Source organism: Natrix helvetica (genome assembly GCF_964273705.1).
Source record: "Natrix helvetica genome assembly, chromosome: 4".
Lineage (NCBI taxonomy): Eukaryota > Metazoa > Chordata > Lepidosauria > Squamata > Natricidae > Natrix > Natrix helvetica.
This window is the reverse complement of record NC_138550.1, coordinates 160,635,551-160,654,233: the sequence shown is the minus strand read 5'-3', so window position 1 is coordinate 160,654,233 and position 18,683 is coordinate 160,635,551. Positions and strand designations below refer to the sequence as shown.

General features: G+C 45.0%; 1 protein-coding gene across 1 annotated transcript in view; it reads left to right on the top strand.

Annotated features, from left to right (window-relative positions):
• KCNQ3 (potassium voltage-gated channel subfamily Q member 3) overlaps positions 1–18,683 on the top strand; it is a 206,388-nt gene that overhangs the window by 160,075 nt on the left and 27,630 nt on the right. The window contains exons 2-3 of the mRNA XM_081949866.1: positions 10,024–10,114; positions 18,069–18,195. Coding sequence (XP_081805992.1) covers positions 10,024–10,114; positions 18,069–18,195 — 218 coding nt within the window. The remainder of the gene's footprint in view (positions 1–10,023; positions 10,115–18,068; positions 18,196–18,683) is intronic.

The window sequence follows — 18,683 nt, the reverse complement described above, 5'->3', positions numbered from 1 at the left end:
GCTCATGCCTGAGACCTTATACAGCATAGTATAGTCTTTATTGTCATTGTACAAAATAAATACAATGAAATTGGTTTTAGCCTCACTGGTGTAAAATTATAGCGGAAACAAAAAGAGAAGAAATAGACAAAACTAGTCATACGTTTCCACGCATGCAAAGAGTGATTGTGGTTGTATTTAAAAGTCTGACAGCCCAAGGAAAGAAACTATTTTTAAACCTAGTTGTTCAGCTGGCTATACTTTGATGCCTTCTGCCCAATGGTAGAAGTGCAAAGAGACATTGACCAGGGTGTGAATCATCTCTGAGTATCTTCCTTACTCTGCTAAAGCAGCGACACCTGGCGATGTCATCCAGTGGTGTCAGAGGGCAACCAATGGTTATACCATTTCAGACAGACAGTTGTCTGCTCTCTTCTTAAAAATATCTCCAGTGATGGAGCACTCATAACGTCTGAAGGCACGCCATTCCACTGATTATTTGTTCTAACTGTCAGGAAATTCCTCCTTGGTTCTAGGTTGCTTCTCTCTTTGATGAGTTTCCATCCATGGCTTCTTGCCTTGCCTTCCGGAGCTTTGCAAAATAGGTCGACCTCCTCTTCTTTGTGGTTCAAATATTGGGGCATTGTTATCATGTCATGAAATTTGAGCCTAGTCTTTTGTGCCTTGTATGAGAACTGATTTGTTCAGGGTTCTACTTGTTTGAAACAGAAACATGAGTGTAGTTAGTGGCCTGTCTTAAGAATATGAAAAACCATTGGCAAGCACTTTGGCATCTATGTAAAGCTGAGAGCAATTATTTTCGAAGCACAGTTCTCTTTAACAAGATTTATTGAGAAGAAATGGCCGGGGTTACAAGAATTCTGGCAACTCGACTATTTTTTTTCTCTAGGACCAATATATCCCAAAGTATGCTGAAACAGTCATTTTCTTTCTTTCTTTCTTTCTTTCTTTCTTTCTTTCTTTCTTTCTTTCTTTCTTTCTTTCTTTCTTTCTCCCTCCCTCCCTCCCTCCCTTCCTTTCCTTTCCTTTCTCTTCCCTTCCTTCCTTCCTTCCTTCCTTCCTTCCTTCCTTCCTTCCTTCCATCCTTCCTTCCTTCCTTCCTCTTCTTGATATATTACCTTTTTGTGAACTAGGAAATGGGTGGATTCCTTCGATGCAGAATTGAGGTTGGTTATTTATATAATTGTTCCTTGAATCCTTATTAGTCTAGGACACTGGTGGTGAACCTTTTTTGGCTCGCGTGCCATAAGTGGGGGGGAGCGCAGGGGGTCGTGTGCAGGTGTGCCGCACCCATAATGCAACGCACGACCCCCCCGTGCGCATGCACGCACTACAGGTGCGACCCCCCCCATTTTTGCATGCTTTTTTTGCCCTCCCCAGGCTCCAGAGGCTTTATAGGAGCATGGGGAGGGCGAAAACAGCCTCCCCCGCCCCCCAGAAGCTTCAGGGACCTTCAAGAGGTTTCCCTGAAGCCTCCAAAGCAGTCAAAACAACCCTCCGAGCAAACCGGAAGTGACTTCCGGTTTGCTCGGAGGGTCGTTTTAAGCGCTCCGAAGGCTTCAGGGACCTTCAAGAGGCTTCCCTCAAGCCTCCGGAGAAGTCAAAACGACCCTCCGAGCAAACAGGAAGTCCGTCCCCCAACTTCCGGTTTGCCTGTAGGGCCATTTTTTTGCGCTCTGGAGGCTTCAGGGAAGTTCATGAAGCCTCCGGAGGGCCTTCGGGGGGGGGTGTGGGAGGCTCTTTTCGCCCTCCCCAGGCTCCTATAAAGCCTCTGGAGCCTGGGGAGGGCGAAAAATGACTTTAAAAAAGGGTGAACTCAGTTGGCCAGTACGCGCATGCAACCTGGCCAGCTGACAGGGCAGCGCCTCACGTTCCCTGTCAAATGGCTCCGCGTGCCACCTGTGGCACGCGTGCCATAGGTTTGCCATCACTGGTCTAGGAATAATCCATTACAAGTACATCAATTTTTGTGTGCATGTCTGCAGTGGACTGTGTAGGATTTCAAAACATATAACCGGAGAGAATACATTTGTTCTGCGTTAGTTTAAATTTTCCTTCACATATTTCGTCTCATTCTCAGTAAAATCGCCTTCGCTGCTTAGCAAAAGCCTTGATTATTGTGGATTTGTATACCAGTTATAGGAATGGGAATGAATGGAGGTGGAGCAAAAAGAGGGATCAGCTTAGAATCCCTACATAGTCAACAAGCGGACTAAATCCAGCCTCCCTTTTATTCCTTACTAGCCGATATCCCGGCGTTGCCCAGGTATTTATTTATTTATAGGAGGAAAATATCCGGACTTAACGTAATTTCTAATGTTAGATTTTCCCCCTTACCAGAGTGAGCCCCCTTGTGGAGTACTGTGAAGCCATTGCCATGGCAACTCCAGTGCGCTGTACAGTACAAACCATTTTATGGCAGTACAGTAGAAGCCATTTTAAGGCACAACAGGCTGTATCGTAACAGAAAACATAACTCAAGGAGTATTAGGGGTGTCTTACCACCATAGTATTTGTTTCCATAGAGTAAATCATCTGTGTATCAAGTTTGGTTAAAATTAAGGCGTTCCAGAGCTACACTGGAACACACACACACACACACACACACACACACACACACACACACACACACACCATTTTTATATACAAAGAAGTTCTAACTCCAAGCAGGTGCTCACTTATGCATAGGCTTTTAGCAATACATACGTTTAATTGAACCTTTATAGGTGGACTAGGTCTTTCGCACCTGACACCAGCATTTATTTTAAGTGACTCCTTGTCTCACCTGACTTCTCTTTAGTTTCCTTTAATTAAAAAAAAGAGAGAATGAAAGAGAAGTGAGTTTGCTACAAAGCAAAATGCCAACCTTCAATATGTCAGAAGAATAATTTGGGGCTCCAACTCGAGCCGGGATTGCACAAGAATAAATAAAAATGAGATCCTGACAACTGTGAGGAAAGAAGAAATATTTATTCTTAAAAGCAAAACAGTTTGCCCTTAGGGGCAGGCTGCAGAGAAATGGGGTACAGTGGCAAACTTTTATAGGGGGAGCTTCTCCAGGGTTGGTATTCACTTACTTTCCCTACTGGTTTGCAAATGTGAGCCCGTGCGCACTGGCTTCACTCGCATGAGCCCTGTGCACGAATGTGCTCAGCCTTCTGCGCATGTGCTTTGGCTTGAAAATGTGCCTAAATAGGATGGCATAGAGCCGGGGTGTGTGTGGTGCAGAGGTAGATTCCTATAGGTTCAGACTGGTTCAACTGAGTAGCTAGTAACTCAGCCGGCAATGCCCCCGAACCGCCACCATCTTCTTTTTTGCTTCTGCGCATGCACAGAAGCATTTTTTAACCTACTGCGCCTGCCCAAGGTGAGTCCCTGAGCGAACCAGCAGTAGAAGAAGCCGGAACCCACCCGTGGTTATTTCCACAACCGGTTCGATTGAACCGGTCCAAACCGGCTGAATTCCCCTCTGCTTCCAACCCTGTTACTCTATGTTCCTTTAACATATTTGTAAAGATCTGGATGCACTCAGCAGCATGAAAATTGTGGTGTGGCCACAGGCAGGCCGTTTGTATCTTCATTTCAACTGTCCAAGCTGCATGTCTCATTATGGGGAGCTGGCTTGATTTTATGGCTCACTTGGACAATATAATAAATAAAGTAGCCCAGCTTGTTATAATAATGCTCTCTGCTGGAAGTTTGATAAAACGGTCTGCATTAACTAATGCCAAGACAGGAGGAGGAACGGTCTGAAATATTAGCCTATCATCTGAAAGAATGGAAGCATGGTTATATTCTGTTGAAAATCATTGGTGCTCAGTCCAGCTCAATGTTTCAAGAAACTAAGCAGAGCTTCTTTTTTTTTTTCTGGAGAATGCTGATAGCTTCTGCTAAAGTCTTCAGTTCTAGCTTCCTTTAAAATGGAATGGAATGGAATAGAACACAATACAGAATGCAATGCAGAATAGAATACAATAGAATACAATACAGAATGGAATACAATACAACAGAATACAATACAGAATAGAATACAATAGAATACAATACAGAACAGAATACAATACAGAATAGAATACAATACAGAATAGAATAGAATACAACAGAATACAATACAGAATAGAATACAGAATGCAATACAATAGAATACAATATAGAATAGAATAGCATAGCATACCATACAATAGAATAGAATACAATACAGAATAGAATACAATACAGAATATAATACAATACAGAATAGAATACAATACAATAGAATACAATACAGAATAGAATAGCATAGCATACCATACAATAGAATAGAATACAATACAGAATAGAATACAATACGGAATAGAATACAATACAGAATAGAATACAATACAGAATAGAATACAATACAATAGAATACAATACATGCATACATACATACTTACATACATACCAGGGGTGGGTTCTAGCCACCGTTACCACCAGTTTGCTCATGGGCGCACTTTGCAGATGCACCAGATGCGCACTGTGCTCTCATGTGCAATACAATAGAAACTGTTCTCCGTATGTGCAGAACTAAAAAGATGGCGGTGACTGTGGGGACCAGGGAATTGGTTCGGAGGTGTGGCCAGCCTGGGGGACCTAGGCTGGTGTGCCTATACCGATTTGGCCAAACCTGTAGGAACCCATCACTGATACATATATACATACCAGTGGTGCGATTCAAAAATTTTTACTACTAGTTCTGTGGCTGTGGCTTGGTAGGTATGGCTTGGTGAGCATGGCTTGTTGGGTGTGGCTTGGTGGGCGTGGCAGGGGAAGGTTACTGCAAAATCCCCATTCCCTCCTGATCATCAGGAATTCGGGAGGCAGAGAATAGATGGGGGCGGGGCCAGCCAGAGGTGGTATTTACCAGTTCTCTGAATTACTCAAAATTTCTCCTACTGGTTCTCCAGAACTGATCAGAACCTGCTGAATACCACCTCTGATAAATACATACATACATTCATACATACATACATACATACAGGGATTCAGCCAGTTCACGCCTATTCGGGAGAACCGGTTGTTAACTTTCTAAGCAGTTCGGAGAACCAGTTGTTGGAAGAAATCTCATTTTGGTTTTTCCCACTTTCCAGGGCTAATCCTGTAAGGAAGGCAGGAGGGAAACATCCTGGTGTTATTTCTAGCCTCATCTTTATTGCCCTGCTTACAGAAACTGCCTCTCTGGTTAACCCTTACTACATTGTAACAGCTAAGGCGAAGCGCCCATCGACCTGAGTGACGTTGAGTTGGCCACACCCACACAGTCACATGACCACTACCCGCCTACCCAGTCACATGACCACTACCCGCCTACCCAGCTGGTCATTAGGGCAGAGAACTAGTTGTTAAATTATTTGAATCCCACCACTGCATACATACATACACACACATATATAACACCACACATTTATAGAACTAAGTAGAGCTGAGTTATTAAGGTTCAAGCTTTCAGCCAAGAAAAAGTTTGCAACTTAGTGCAGAGAATGAACCTACCCATTAAAACCTAGAACTACATTGGACTAGAAATCCAGATGTTGTAAAGTTCTATCCCACTTTAGACATGAAACCTGCTGGGTGACTTTGGGCCAATCCTTGGCTCTGAGCCAGAAGGAGGCAAGAGCAAAACACTTTTGAAATCATTGCCAAAAAACTGGAGGGATTTGTCCATACCGCCACCGCAACTGACTCAAAAAGGACACACAGACACACAACCCCCTCCCAACAATAGTTTATTTGCTCATTGACGGTATGCCTGCTACCCAAAGCTCCATCCGCGAGCTGAAGAAGTTCTAGCCTTCGCCTAATGAAGACATTTCTGGAAATGGCGCATGAATCAAACATGACCCCTTGTCTTGGCCATTAGTCAGTGAAGCAATTTCGCGAAAGCCATAAAGCAAATTTTGATGGCTGCTATCATGGTTGGGAGACAAAGTGTCACCTTGATGTTTGGAAAGGAGGCGTATAATTCAGGCTGTCTCCTTCCTCGTGTACATTTCAGGGGACAGTTGACAAAAATCTGTGTGTGTGTGTGAGAGAGAGAGAGAGTGGGGGGGAGAGTTGCAAGTTCATCTGAGCGATGAACTTAATTGTGATAAAATAGTTCTGGGTATCACTAGTGAAAGCACATGCCATCCCCTTTTGAGGGAACATAATTTAGGTTTACAAGCAGCAATTGAGATATGCCGTGCCACAGAACTTACTGACAAACGGATGAAAGCTTTGGAGCAGGATAAACAGATTGGCAGTGTCAATGCAGCCTCCAAACAACAGCTAAGCATGAAGAGGCACAACAAGCGCCAGCACAAAATTCATCTACACAACTCTCTCTCCCTCCCTCTCCCTTTTCCCCTCTCCATCCCTTTCCCTCTTCCTCTACATCTCTCCCTTTTCCCTTCTCCCTCCCTCTCTCTTTCCTTCTCCCTCCCTCTCCCTTTCCCCTTCTCCCTTCCTCCGTGTGTGTGTGTGTGTGTGTGTGTGTGTGTGTGTGTGTGAGAGAGAGAGAGAGAGAGAGAGAGAGAGAGAGAGAGAACAATTAGAATTATTTCTGAAATCCACCTTTGTTCTCTCTAAGAGATGGAAGTTCCAAGTTTATATAACAGTCGTTGCTTTATTAAAATCTATTAATCTTTTGCCAGGGGCCAGTTTCCTTTCTCTGTATGTCATGTGGATTCCATAACAGATGGAAGGCATTATATAGATATACGGGGGGGGGGGGGGGGGGAAAGAAATAGAAAATAAATAATCCATAAGCCAAAGTTTAATGGATTTCCTCTAATAGCATGCCATTTTAGCTTATCAAACTATTTTTCCTCACTGGCCAAAAGCAAAATTATTAGGTTCATGGTTATATATTTACTGTTCTGTCTTAAAAGAGATTTCACAATGTCTTTTGTAACCATTCCTAGAGGGAGGGAAAGGATGAAACACCTTCCTCACCCCCTTTTTTTTTTTGAAGAAAAACAATCTAAAATTTCTCCTTTGCTGTTCTCTAAAAAGCAGCTTCAAAAGATGATTTGAAATATTATCCGGTACAGTGGTGACTTTTAGAAAACTTTCTTTGGCTGAGGCCAGACTCAATTTAATTTCATTTAAATGTGAAATTAAATATGATAAATAAGGCTCCTCTTATCACATTTAATGAAATTAAATATGTTAAACAGGGGTACTTTTATCACATTAAAAATAAATAGCTTTCCAAGGTCTTGGATAGAACCCAACAGCTATTGAGCTTGTTCTGAACATGGATGTTTGCTGCCCCCCTGTGGCTAAAGAGAATTATTTCATTTTTTTAAAAAATGCATCTGTATGAAATGAGAAGAATAAAGGATAAGGATGCTTCGGTCTTTTGGTTTCGTATTGTGTTCCTCTCTTCCGTGCATGAAAACCTTAATAGTTCTTTTTAATTTATTAAATCCTGCCTGCCCTTGTCTGGCATGGTATAGGGCAGGGGTCAGCAATGTGTGTCTCTGGAGCCACATGTGGCTCTTTCCCCCCTCTGCTGTGGCTCCGTCACCCATCGGCGCCACAATTTTGAGAGGTGCTTCCAGGGGGGGGGAGAGAAGCCCAGTGTGCCAGGAGAAGACTCTATGGCAAGGGGAGGGTTTTCCAGTTGTCTCCACAATTGATAGGGCTTTCGGTTATGACAGGTAGAGGAAAAAGTACGCCGCTCTAGGAGGAGACTCTATGGTGGGGGAACTGAACTTCCGGTCAGCTCCAGAATTGAAAAGGGGGCTTCCGGTTAGGACCTCTGTGGCTCCTGGTGTTTTCTCTTCTGTGGGAAATGGGTCCAAATGGCTCTTTGAGTGTTTAAGTTTGCCGACCTCTGGTTATAGGGCAGCGAACGTTTTTCTGCTCAGGTGCCAAAAGGGTGCGCATGTGTGCGTGCCTGCCCATGCCCATAATGCAATGCCCTTCCCCCGCATATGTGCGCACAAGCCCCATGCGCTTACCCCCCGTACGTGCATGTGCACAGGCCTCACTGAAGCCTCTGGACTTCCGGTAGGCCCGTTGGGCTGTTTTTTGCCATCCACAGGCTCTGGAGGCTTTCCTGAAGCCCAAGGAGGTCAAAAATGGCCTCCCCTGCTCTCCGGAAGACTGAAAAATCAGCTGGCCAGTGTGTGCATACACACTGTAGCTGACATAGGGCAACACCTCACATGCCCTCAGATAGGGCTCCGTGTGCCACCTGTAGCACGCGTGCCATAGGTTCGCCATCATGGGTATAGAATCTCCTGCTTGAGCAGGGGGCTGGACTAGAAGACCTCCAAGGTCCCTTCCAGCTCTATTCTATTCACTAACTACAAGTAGCCCTCAACGTACGACCACAATTGGGATTGGAAAATTCATCATTACCTGGTATGATTGTTAAGCAAAGCATCATAAGACTCCATGTTATTTTATGATCTCTTCTGCTGTCGTTGTTAAGCAAGACATGATTGTGATTTGCAACCTTCCCCGCCAGTTCCCCCTTGGACTTTGCTCATTAGAAAGTGGCAAATGCTGATCACATGACCCCAGGAGGCTGCAGCCATCCTAAATGTGCACCAGTTGTCGAGTGTACAATCTTGTGACTGTAGAGATGCTATGAGGGTCATAAATGCAACGATCGGTCATAAATCACATTTTCCAACATTATACCCTGTTCCCCTGAAAATAAGACCCAAATAAGCCCTAGCATGATTTTTCAGGATGTTCTTAATATAAGCCCTACCCCAAAAATAAGCCCCAGTATCAGTATTTCCCTGAAAATAAGACATCACCTGAAGTGTTAATACCACTTTATAATGCCTTGGTAAGGCCACACCTGGAATACCGCATTCAGTTTTGGTCGCCACGATGTAGAAAAGATGTGGAGACTCTAGAAAGAGTGCAGAGAAGAGCAACAAAGATGATTAGGGGACTGGAGGCTAAAACATATGAAGAACGGTTGCAGGAACTGGGTATGTCTAGTTTAATGAAAAGAAGGACCAGGGGAGACAGGATAGCAGTGTTCCAATATCTCAGGGGTTGCCACAAAGAAGAGGGAGTCAAACTATTCTCCAAGGCACCTGAGAGTAGAACAAGAAGCAATGGGTGGAAACTAATCAAGGAGAGAAGCAACTTAGAACTTAGGAGAAATTTCCTGACAGTTGGAATAATTAATCAGTGGAACAATTTGCCTCCAGAAGTTGTGAATGCCCCAACACTGGAAGTCTTTAAGAAGATGTTGGATAGCCATTTGTCTGAAGTGGTGTAGGGTTTCCTGCCTGAGTGGGGGGTTGGACTAGAAGACCTCCAAGGTCCCTTCCAACTCTGTTATTCTATTCTATTCTATTTGAAAATAGGCCCTAGTGCATCTTTTGGAGTAGAAATTAATACAAGACCTGGTCCTATTTTCGGGAAACATGGTTGTAACTTCAAACAGTCATTAAACGAATGGTTGTAAAATTAGGACTATGCATACAGATAGTCCTTGATTTACAACAAGTTCATTTAGTGACCGTTTGAAGTTACAACGCTACTGAAAAAAGTGACTTACGACCATTTTTCACACCACCATTGCAGCATCTTCACGGCCACATGATCAAAATTCAGATGCTTGGCAATTGCCTCGTATTTATGATGACAGCAGTGTCCTGGGGAGGGTGTGTGTGTCACACAATCCCCTTTTGCGACCTTCTGACAAGCAAAGTCAATGGGGAAGCCAAGATTCATTTAACAGCCGGGTTACTAACCTAACAACTGCAGTGATTCACTTAACAACTGTGACCAAAGAAGTCGTAAAATAGGGCAACATTTTTTAAACAACTGTCTCGCTTAGCCACAGAAATTTTGGGCTCAATTGTAGTCGTAAGTCGAGGACTACCTGTATTTTCTGGGACATTGTCAGATCTTTGGCTTAACAACAATCTTGCCGTCAGGATAAAAGCACTCGCTTTCTCTCCCCCTTCTGCACCAGCCCTTTGAGAGAATTGCTGATGGAAAGAACGCCTGACGATATTTCCTTTCCCCTCTTCTCTCTTCCCCCAGGTTTCTGATCGTGCTGGGATGCCTGATTTTAGCAGTGCTGACCACTTTTGGAGAATACGAAAAAGCTTCTGGATATTGGCTGTTGCTTTTGGTAAGCATAGGTGGGCTTATTGCAGAGTTATTGTTGATACACTCTGTTAGACTTTGTAGCAGCAATCACATCCAGAAAGCACACCCAGGTAACTGATTCAGCAGGATTCAATCACTTCTCTTTATATATAATGTAACACGTGAAATTAATAGACAATACCAAAAGCTGGTTCTTCCAACGGGGTAGAGAGTACAAGCAAACACAGGCAGAGGAGAGAACAGTTTCAGTTTCATTTCAGAGCTCAGCATAGACTTCAGCTTTTAGTACAGAAAGGTTGAGCTAAGCCACGCCCAGGCTCCTTGCTGTCTCCTTGCTGCTCACACAGCAAATACTGTTTCAGTTTCCAGACAGCCCTCATTGGCTGACCTGTTACCATGTCTATCCAAACAGTCCCCATTGGCTGACCTGTTACCATGTCTATCCAAACAGTCCCCATTGGCTGACCTGTTACCATGTCTATCCAAACAGTCCCCATTGGCTGACCTGTTACCATGTCTATCCAAACAGTCCCCATTGGCTGACCTGTTACCATGTCTATCCAAACAGTCCCCATTGGCTGACCTGTTACCATGTCTATCCAAACAGTCCCCATTGGCTGACCTGTTACCATGTCTATCCAAACAGTCCCCATTGGCTGACCTGTTACCATGTCTATCCAAACAGTCCCCATTGGCTGACCTGTTACCATGTCTATCCAAACAGTCCCCATTGGCTGACCTGTTACCATGTCTATCCAAACAGTCCCCATTGGCTGACCTGTTACCATGTCTATCCAAACAGTCCCCATTGGCTGACCTGTTACCATGTCTATCCAAACAGTCCCCATTGGCTGACCTGTTACCATGTCTATCCAAACAGTCCCCATTGGCTGACCTGTTACCATGTCTATCCAAACAGTCCCCATTGGCTGGCCTGTTACCATGTCTATCCAAACAGTCCCCATTGGCTGACCTGTTACCATGTCTATCCAAACAGTCCCCATTGGCTGACCTGTTACCATGTCTATCCAAACAGTCCCCATTGGCTGACCTGTTACCATGTCTATCCAAACAGTCCCCATTGGCTGACCTGTTACCATGTCTATCCAAACAGTCCCCATTGGCTGACCTGTTACCATGTCTATCCAAACAGTCCCCATTGGCTGACCTGTTACCATGTCTATCCAAACAGTCCCCATTGGCTGACCTGTTACCATGTCTATCCAAACAGTCCCCATTGGCTGGCCTGTTACCATGTCTATCCAAACAGTCCCCATTGGCTGACCTGTTACCATGTCTATCCAAACAGTCCCCATTGGCTGACCTGTTACCATGTCTATCCAAACGGTCCCCATTGGCTGACCTGTTGCCATGTCTATCCAAACAGTCCCCATTGGCTGACCTGTTGCCATGTCTATTCCAGTCTATGAACATTCGTACTCTGACATACTCGTTTTGCCAAGGCAACTTGGACAGGGTTCCTTCCCTTAAATGAGTTTAATTTGTTTTAATTTGTCCAATGTATTTGTCCAATTTAGATGGCCACTCATCTCTCCCAAAGTGGGTCTGAGTGGCATGCACTAAAACCAAGTCTGTAGAGATTCTCCGCCATCCAGTTGACCCAAAGGTCCTTTTTCAGGAGGCAACTGGACTTTCTTGTTTTTTCTTTGAAGACATTTCGATTCTCATCCAAGAAGCTTCTTCATCTCTGACAGGATAGTGGGGGAATGGAAGGATTTATATTATTTAGAAAAAACAAGGAAGTCCAGAAGCCCTTGGACATCTGTGACCCTGAGGACACAGATAAACCTCCAAGTCCTTCAACGATCCTCTAAAAGGATGCAAATGACCAGCTGTCTGCAAGGAATATAAATCCTTCTGATGAAAGAAATGTCCTTCTGGGTTTGGCTCCAAGTGGGAAAAAGACACTGGAGACATGGAGGCTGCTTGGAAAGATGGTTTAATGGTGGAAAGGACCGCATGGCTTGAGTCCTGAACAGAAAAGGTGATCACATGCTTCAGTGTTGGTGGAGAAGAAGAGAAGGAAGGACTGAGATGCTGAGTCCCTGGTTTTATGCCCTCTCTGGCCTTTGATCTTGATCTTGTATTCTGATTGGTTGTCAGACTCCCATGGGGCCATGCAGGGGCAACTCTCTAGGCTGCGTTTTGAATCCAGGTTTGGTTGAGTTCTCAGATGCCATGTGGTCAGTTGAGTAAAAGGCAGTATTATCCTGCCTTAATCCCATCACTCTGGAGCTGAAGAGGAGAACTCTTTATTATGTAAAGGGACTGGCTTGGCCTTCTTAATGGCCCATTGACAAAGTGGGTGGGGGCAGGAAGCTGCAGGGAGCTACTCTGTCTTTTTAAAACATGTTTCTCCCTTTTCACATCCAGGGAAATATAATATTCTGCCATTTCAATATTTCCTAGGATATTTCATTTTTGTAGGAGAGGGATGGGTTTTAACTTCCTACACTTCCATTCCCCACTATCCTGTCAGAGCTGAAGAAGCTTCTTGGATGAGAAGCAAGACATCTTCAAACAAAAACAAGGAAATCCAGTCGCCTCTTGGGCAAAAAAAAAAAAAAGGCACTTTTGGAACAACCATAACCTGGATGACTGAGAATCTCTACAGACTTCTACCTAAGGGGCTGCCGCAAAGAAGAGGGGAGGTCAACCTATTCTCCAAAGCACATGAAGGCCAGACAAGGAACAATGGATGGAAACTAATCAAGGAGAGAAGCAATCTAGAACTAGGGAGTAATTTCCTGACAGAACAATTAATCAGTGGAAGCACTTGTCTCCAAGAGGTTGTGAGTCCTCCAACGCTAGAGGTTTTTAAGACAAGATTGGGCAACATTTGCATGAAATAATATAGGGTTTCCTGCCTGAGCAGGAGGTTGGACTAGAAGATCTCCAAGGTCCCTTCCAACTCTGTAATTCTGTTAAAACTCAAAGCCACTCAGTCTTGCTAGGGTATAATTGAAGATTTTATAATCTGGTCTAGGTGGCTCAGTGGCTAAGACACTGAACTTGTCGATCGGAAAGGTCAGCAGTTTGGCGGTTCGAATCCCTGGCGCCGCGTAACAGAGTGAGCTCCTGTTACTTGTCCCAGCTTCTGCCAACCTAGCAATTCAAAAGCACGTAAAAATGCAAGTAGAAAAATAGGAACCACCTTTGGTGGGAAGGTAACAGCGTTCTGTGCACCTTCAGCGTTTAGTCATGCTGGCCACATGACCACAGAGACATCTTCAGACAGCGCTGGCTCTTTGGCTTTGAAACAGAGATGAGCACCGCCCCCTAGAGTCAGGAACAACTAGCACATAGGTGCGAGGGGAACCTTTACCTTTGGTAAAGAGCTATTCTAAATGGCTGGCTTGATGATAGAACAATACAAGTGCTTCTGCTTCAAGAGTGCATTGATTAAGCCCTCTTTTAATGGATCTTTCTTACTCAAGACTTTCCAAGATTGTGTTGAGTGCTCTAGATGATTTAAAAAAAAAAAAACATGAGTAAAATCTGTGCAGGAACGGGCAAATTAGCAAGAACGAGCAGCCTCTAAAATTGGCTATATAGCTTTGCCAAAGAAGCCTCCCCATCAAACAGAGGTCAGCTGTCTCACTCTGATCCCATAGACAGCCTCCTCTATTAATGAAATTGGGGGTTAATTGGACATTTGGAGAAGAAAAGAGATGGCAGGGGTGGGCTGTAATTGCCAAAGGTCCACTCTTCAATCTTTAGCTTCTCCATTTAATAAGATCAGGTGATCACCTCCTCCTCTGCCCTTGGAGAGCGATTGCATTAGAATAGACGGTCCCGGGCTTAGCCTGGGCTTTCATGACGTTAGGGACTTGCATGGTTTCTAGTAGAAGTGGACAAAATAAATCAGAATCAAAATGACTCCGAAAGGCTTGTTCCAGGCTTGTTGGAAACGCTCCATTATTGGAGCAAGCTTCCCAACCTCAGTAGAAATGCTGTGAGGCAGTGGTGGGATCCAATTGTTTTTTTTTTTACTACCGGTTCTGTGGGCGTGGCTTTGTGGGCGTGGCTTGGCAGTCATGTGATTGGGTGGGCATGGCTTGGCAGTCATGTGGCTGGGTGGGCGTGGCCAACTCAGTGTCACTCCTACCCAGTCACATGACATCCCCCAGCCACACCTACCCAGGAAACTTAAGAGCAGCTGCTCAGGCTAATTGAAAGCATGGGTGTGCCAAAAGCCATTGACCCTTCCAACTCTATTATTCTATGTTCTAAATGGAGTGTTTCACAGCAAAAGCAATACAACTGGCTGGACCACACAGGCACTAAATTCAGGGCCTGTATGGTCAAGCTGCATCATTGTCCCCTCCAGTATCTTTTCCCCCAGGAAGAAAGAAGACGTAGCCAACACAGCAGCAGCTATAAAAGCTCTTGGGAAACTCCAGGGAGTATCAGCTGATTGTAGAAATGTTACTTAACACTCTTTATCATGAAAATGTTTGGAATCTTGTCCTTCTTCCTGAAGGGGTTAATCCCATCCCTAGAGGGGTGATAGATGGGTTTCCATGCCCTAATCCGGTCAGTTTCTGTTGCTTACTGACTTGATTCAGCATGTATCGCAGTGGTGGGTTGCAGGTGGTACACCCTGGTACAGGCGTACCGGAGCCTGCCCGGAGCACCAGGTACCATTCCGGTACAGTGCTCCGGAGGGCCCACCCGCCCGCTTGAGCGCCTTACCTGTCCCTTAAAGCCTTCGGCGCTTCTGCTCATGTGCATGGCCTGATATATCGGTTGCATTCTACCTGCAACTGTTAAGTAGAGCTATTCACTGAAGGGAGGGGGGGGAGAGAGACACACAGAGAGAGAGAGACAGAGACAGAGAGAGAGAGACACACACACAGAGAGAGACCGACAGAGAGAGAGAGAGAGAAAGGGCGAGAGAGAGGGGGGGGACTTTATTTTTAATCGGTTCTCCAAACTGCATGAGCAGTTTGAGCAGTTAACAAACGGTTCAGTGAACTGGTGAGAACCGGTTGAATTCCACCTGTGCTGTGAGGCCAGAATCAGTCAAGTCAACCTTACAGGAAGTCTTCTACGATTGGAAATTTACTGGAGGGATTCCTTTGTTGGAATTGGCCATCCCAGCTTTTCTGGATGGGTTCCAGCCTTAAAATGGGCTCTTTGGAGACTGGACCACTTCTGCAGAGGTCAGTGACCTTCTCAGACCTTGGAATAGAATAGAGGAGGTCCGGAAGAATGTTTCAATCTTTCCCATAATTTCCAGAGCAAACTTTTCTTTTCTTTTCACGGTAGGCTTGTGGGCTCCAGCGAAGTCTGGAAATGAGTCGTCTTATCATAAGTCTCTACAAGGAGAGGCAAGAACAAGCAAGGGACCCAAAAAACACATTACTATGCCTTAAGTACTAGCATATGTTGTTACTGAGCTCATACGAAAAGGTGGAGCTTGCATCAGAGATGGTATTCAGCCAGATCTGACCGGTTCTAGCGAACCGGTAGCGGAAATTTTGAGTAGTTCGGAGAACCAGCAAATTCCATCTATGGCTGGCTCCTCCCCCATTTATTCACTGCCTCTCAAGTCCCAGCTGATCAGCTAGGTCTTCTTCTGTTCCCCTGCACAGGAGAACAGAGCTGGAAAACAGGATAGTGAGGTGGGGAGGGAATGGGGCTTTTGCAGTATTCTTCCCCTGGAGTTGGAAGGGAATGGGGATTTTGCGGTATCCTTCCCCTGCCATGTCCATCAAGCCATGCCACGCCCACAAAACTGGTAGTAAAATTTTTTGAATCCCACCACTGGCTTACATCCAGTCATCACGGGTCGCATCTTGCTTCTATTGGTGTAATTGTGACTAGGGGACAAATGTCTAAGCATAGAAGAGTGCTCTGGGATGGATAATGGATGGGACCGTGGGACAACCATGCCTTATGTCTTCTGGAATAGTTGGGAATCCTCATACATGGTTGAATTGTCTTTAAAAGGGTCTTCCCCAATTTGGGATCTTCTAAAGCAGGGGTCCTCAACCCCAGGCCATGAAACCAGCACTGGTCTATAGCCCATTGGGAACCAGAATGCACAAGTGAGTGAAGACCCACCTGTTCACATGTGGGATCTAAGCAGCGGGTGAAATCATGCACCTTCCCAGATCCGCAGAAAACCTGCCCTCTATGGAAGCTGTCCCTGGTGCTGAAAGGTTTAGGGGGGCACTGTTCTAGAGCCAGTTTGGCCTAGTGGCAAAGGTGCTGGCTTAGGAACCAAGAAACTGTGAGTTCTAGTGTCACCTTAGGCATGAAAGCCAGCTATGTGGCCTTGGGCTAATCACCAGGAGATGGTAAGTTCTAGTCTCACCTTAGGCATGAAAGCCAGCTATGTGGCCTTGGGCTAATCACCAGGCAATGGTGAGTTCTAGTCTTACCTTAGGCATGAAAGCTGAATGGGTGACTTTGGGCCAATCACACTCTCTCGGCCCAGGTCACCTCGCAGGATTGTTGTTGTGAGGACAGGAGGAGGAGGAAGGAATAGTCGATATGTCCATTCTCATATGTACATATAAGCCGTAATAAATGGAGGATAAAAATCAAATACATAAATACTGTATTTTTCGGTGTGTAAGACACCCTTTTTTCCCCCAAAGAAGAGACTGAAAACCTGGGTGCGTCTTATACACTGAACACAGCATTTTTTGCCTCCTGAAACCCCACCCCCTTTGCAAAAATGGCTGTGCATAGCTCCTGGGGGCTGGGAAGGGCAGAAATAAGTGAACAACGGGCCCTTTTTTGCTTGTTTTTTGGTTGGCCCAGCCCCCAGGAGTGCTCTGAAAACCCTCTAAAGGCTATTCGTGCCTTTTTCTTTAAAAAACAAAACAAAAACTGGCCGAGTGCAAAAACTTTTTTTAAAAAATCTACCTCTTCAAAACCTTGGTGCGTCTTATACTCCGGTGCATCTTATACTCTGAGAAATATGGTACTTCTATTGGGCGACTACCCCGACCAACCCTAGCCAATGGGTTGGACCAGTGGTGGGTTGCAAGCGGTTTAACAACCGGTTCGGTGAGTATGCGCACTTGCGTGCACCTTGCACATACCTTATGTGCGCTTCGCATGCATGTGCAGCATTAAAAAAACCCGACCTTATTAAGCTTCAAAACTTAATTTCTATGTCAGCGCCGGTGAATAAAACAGCTGATGCATGACAATCCACTGCGCCGCGTATATCAGCTGAGCTAAAAAATCCCAGGGAAATATAGTCCAGGAAAGTGCAGGGGCAGGTGGGCGGGGCCAAATGCTCATCGGAGCTACCCGTTGGCCCGAACTGATCCAAACCGGCTGAATCCCACTCCTGGGTTGGACTGACCCAGGGGTGGGTTCCTGCCAGTTCTAACCTCTTCTGTAGAAGAGGTTCCACAAATCTACAGTGCTGTTTAGAACCGGTTCCAGCTCCCTCCTCACACCCGTCCGCACATCATCAAGCTGAAGAGCCAGAGGAGGAATCCTGGGAGTTGAAGTCCACAAGTCTTAAAGCTGCCAAGTTTGAACACCCCTGGCGTTTTTTTCTCTAAAGGGTTAGGGGTGCAAGGATCTTGTAACTTGACAGCTTTAAGACTTGCGTGCTTCAAATGCCAGAGTTTCTGAACCAACATTTTGGTTGCTAAGCAAGAACGTTGTTAAGTGACTTTCACCACATTTTACAAGTTGGCCACGCCCACCCAGTCACATGTCTGCCAAGCCACTCCCACCCAGTCACATGGCCAGCAAGCCACTCCCACAAAGCAGGCCACACCTACAGAAGAGGTTCTAAAAAATTTTGAAACCAAGAACTGGACTGACCCATTTGTGAAACATTCCTCTTCCAGCAAGATTCTCCTTATCTAAATAATTCCTTTTGGGCCCCTAAGAATTGTTTTATTGAGCGATAAAATACTCCTCTAAAAATCTTGTTATTGCGGGTTTTTTCCTCTCCCCCATGTTCTTCTTTCCTGTAGGAAACTTTTGCCATTTTCATCTTCGGAGCAGAATTCGCCTTAAGGATCTGGGCAGCCGGCTGCTGTTGTCGATACAAGGGATGGCGTGGGAGGCTGAAATTTGCCAGGAAGCCTCTCTGTATGTTGGGTAAGCTGGTGATGCTTTAGCTCACGGCTTCTTTTTGGAGCAGGAATGGAAAATAAATCAGTCACAGGTTGTTGTTTTTTTGCTCAGAAACACCAAAATAGACTCTGCCGTGGTAACGAACTCCTTCCATCCATCACTCTTAACGAGGAAAGTTAGCACAAAGTGCATTGAGGTGGAAAACTATGTGAAAAACTGTATTTTAAAGAGGGTTATGTAAATAGAAGCGTTAACTTGTGGCTTGGATGCTGGATGGCTGCGTTGCCACTAGGTGGCACTCAAGGACCACCCTAAAATAAACGAATTATATTTTTCTTTTTTAGAAAAAAATAGTTCTGGTCTGATGAGATTAAGTGTTTATTTCTTCCCTTTGATTTGCATTCTAACTTTTCTCCAATTAAAGATGACCTACACGTAGCATTCTAACCATCATGGTTTCTCTAGCATGATGATGTCAACAACCCCAGTGTGGAAGGACAGACTACCCAAAC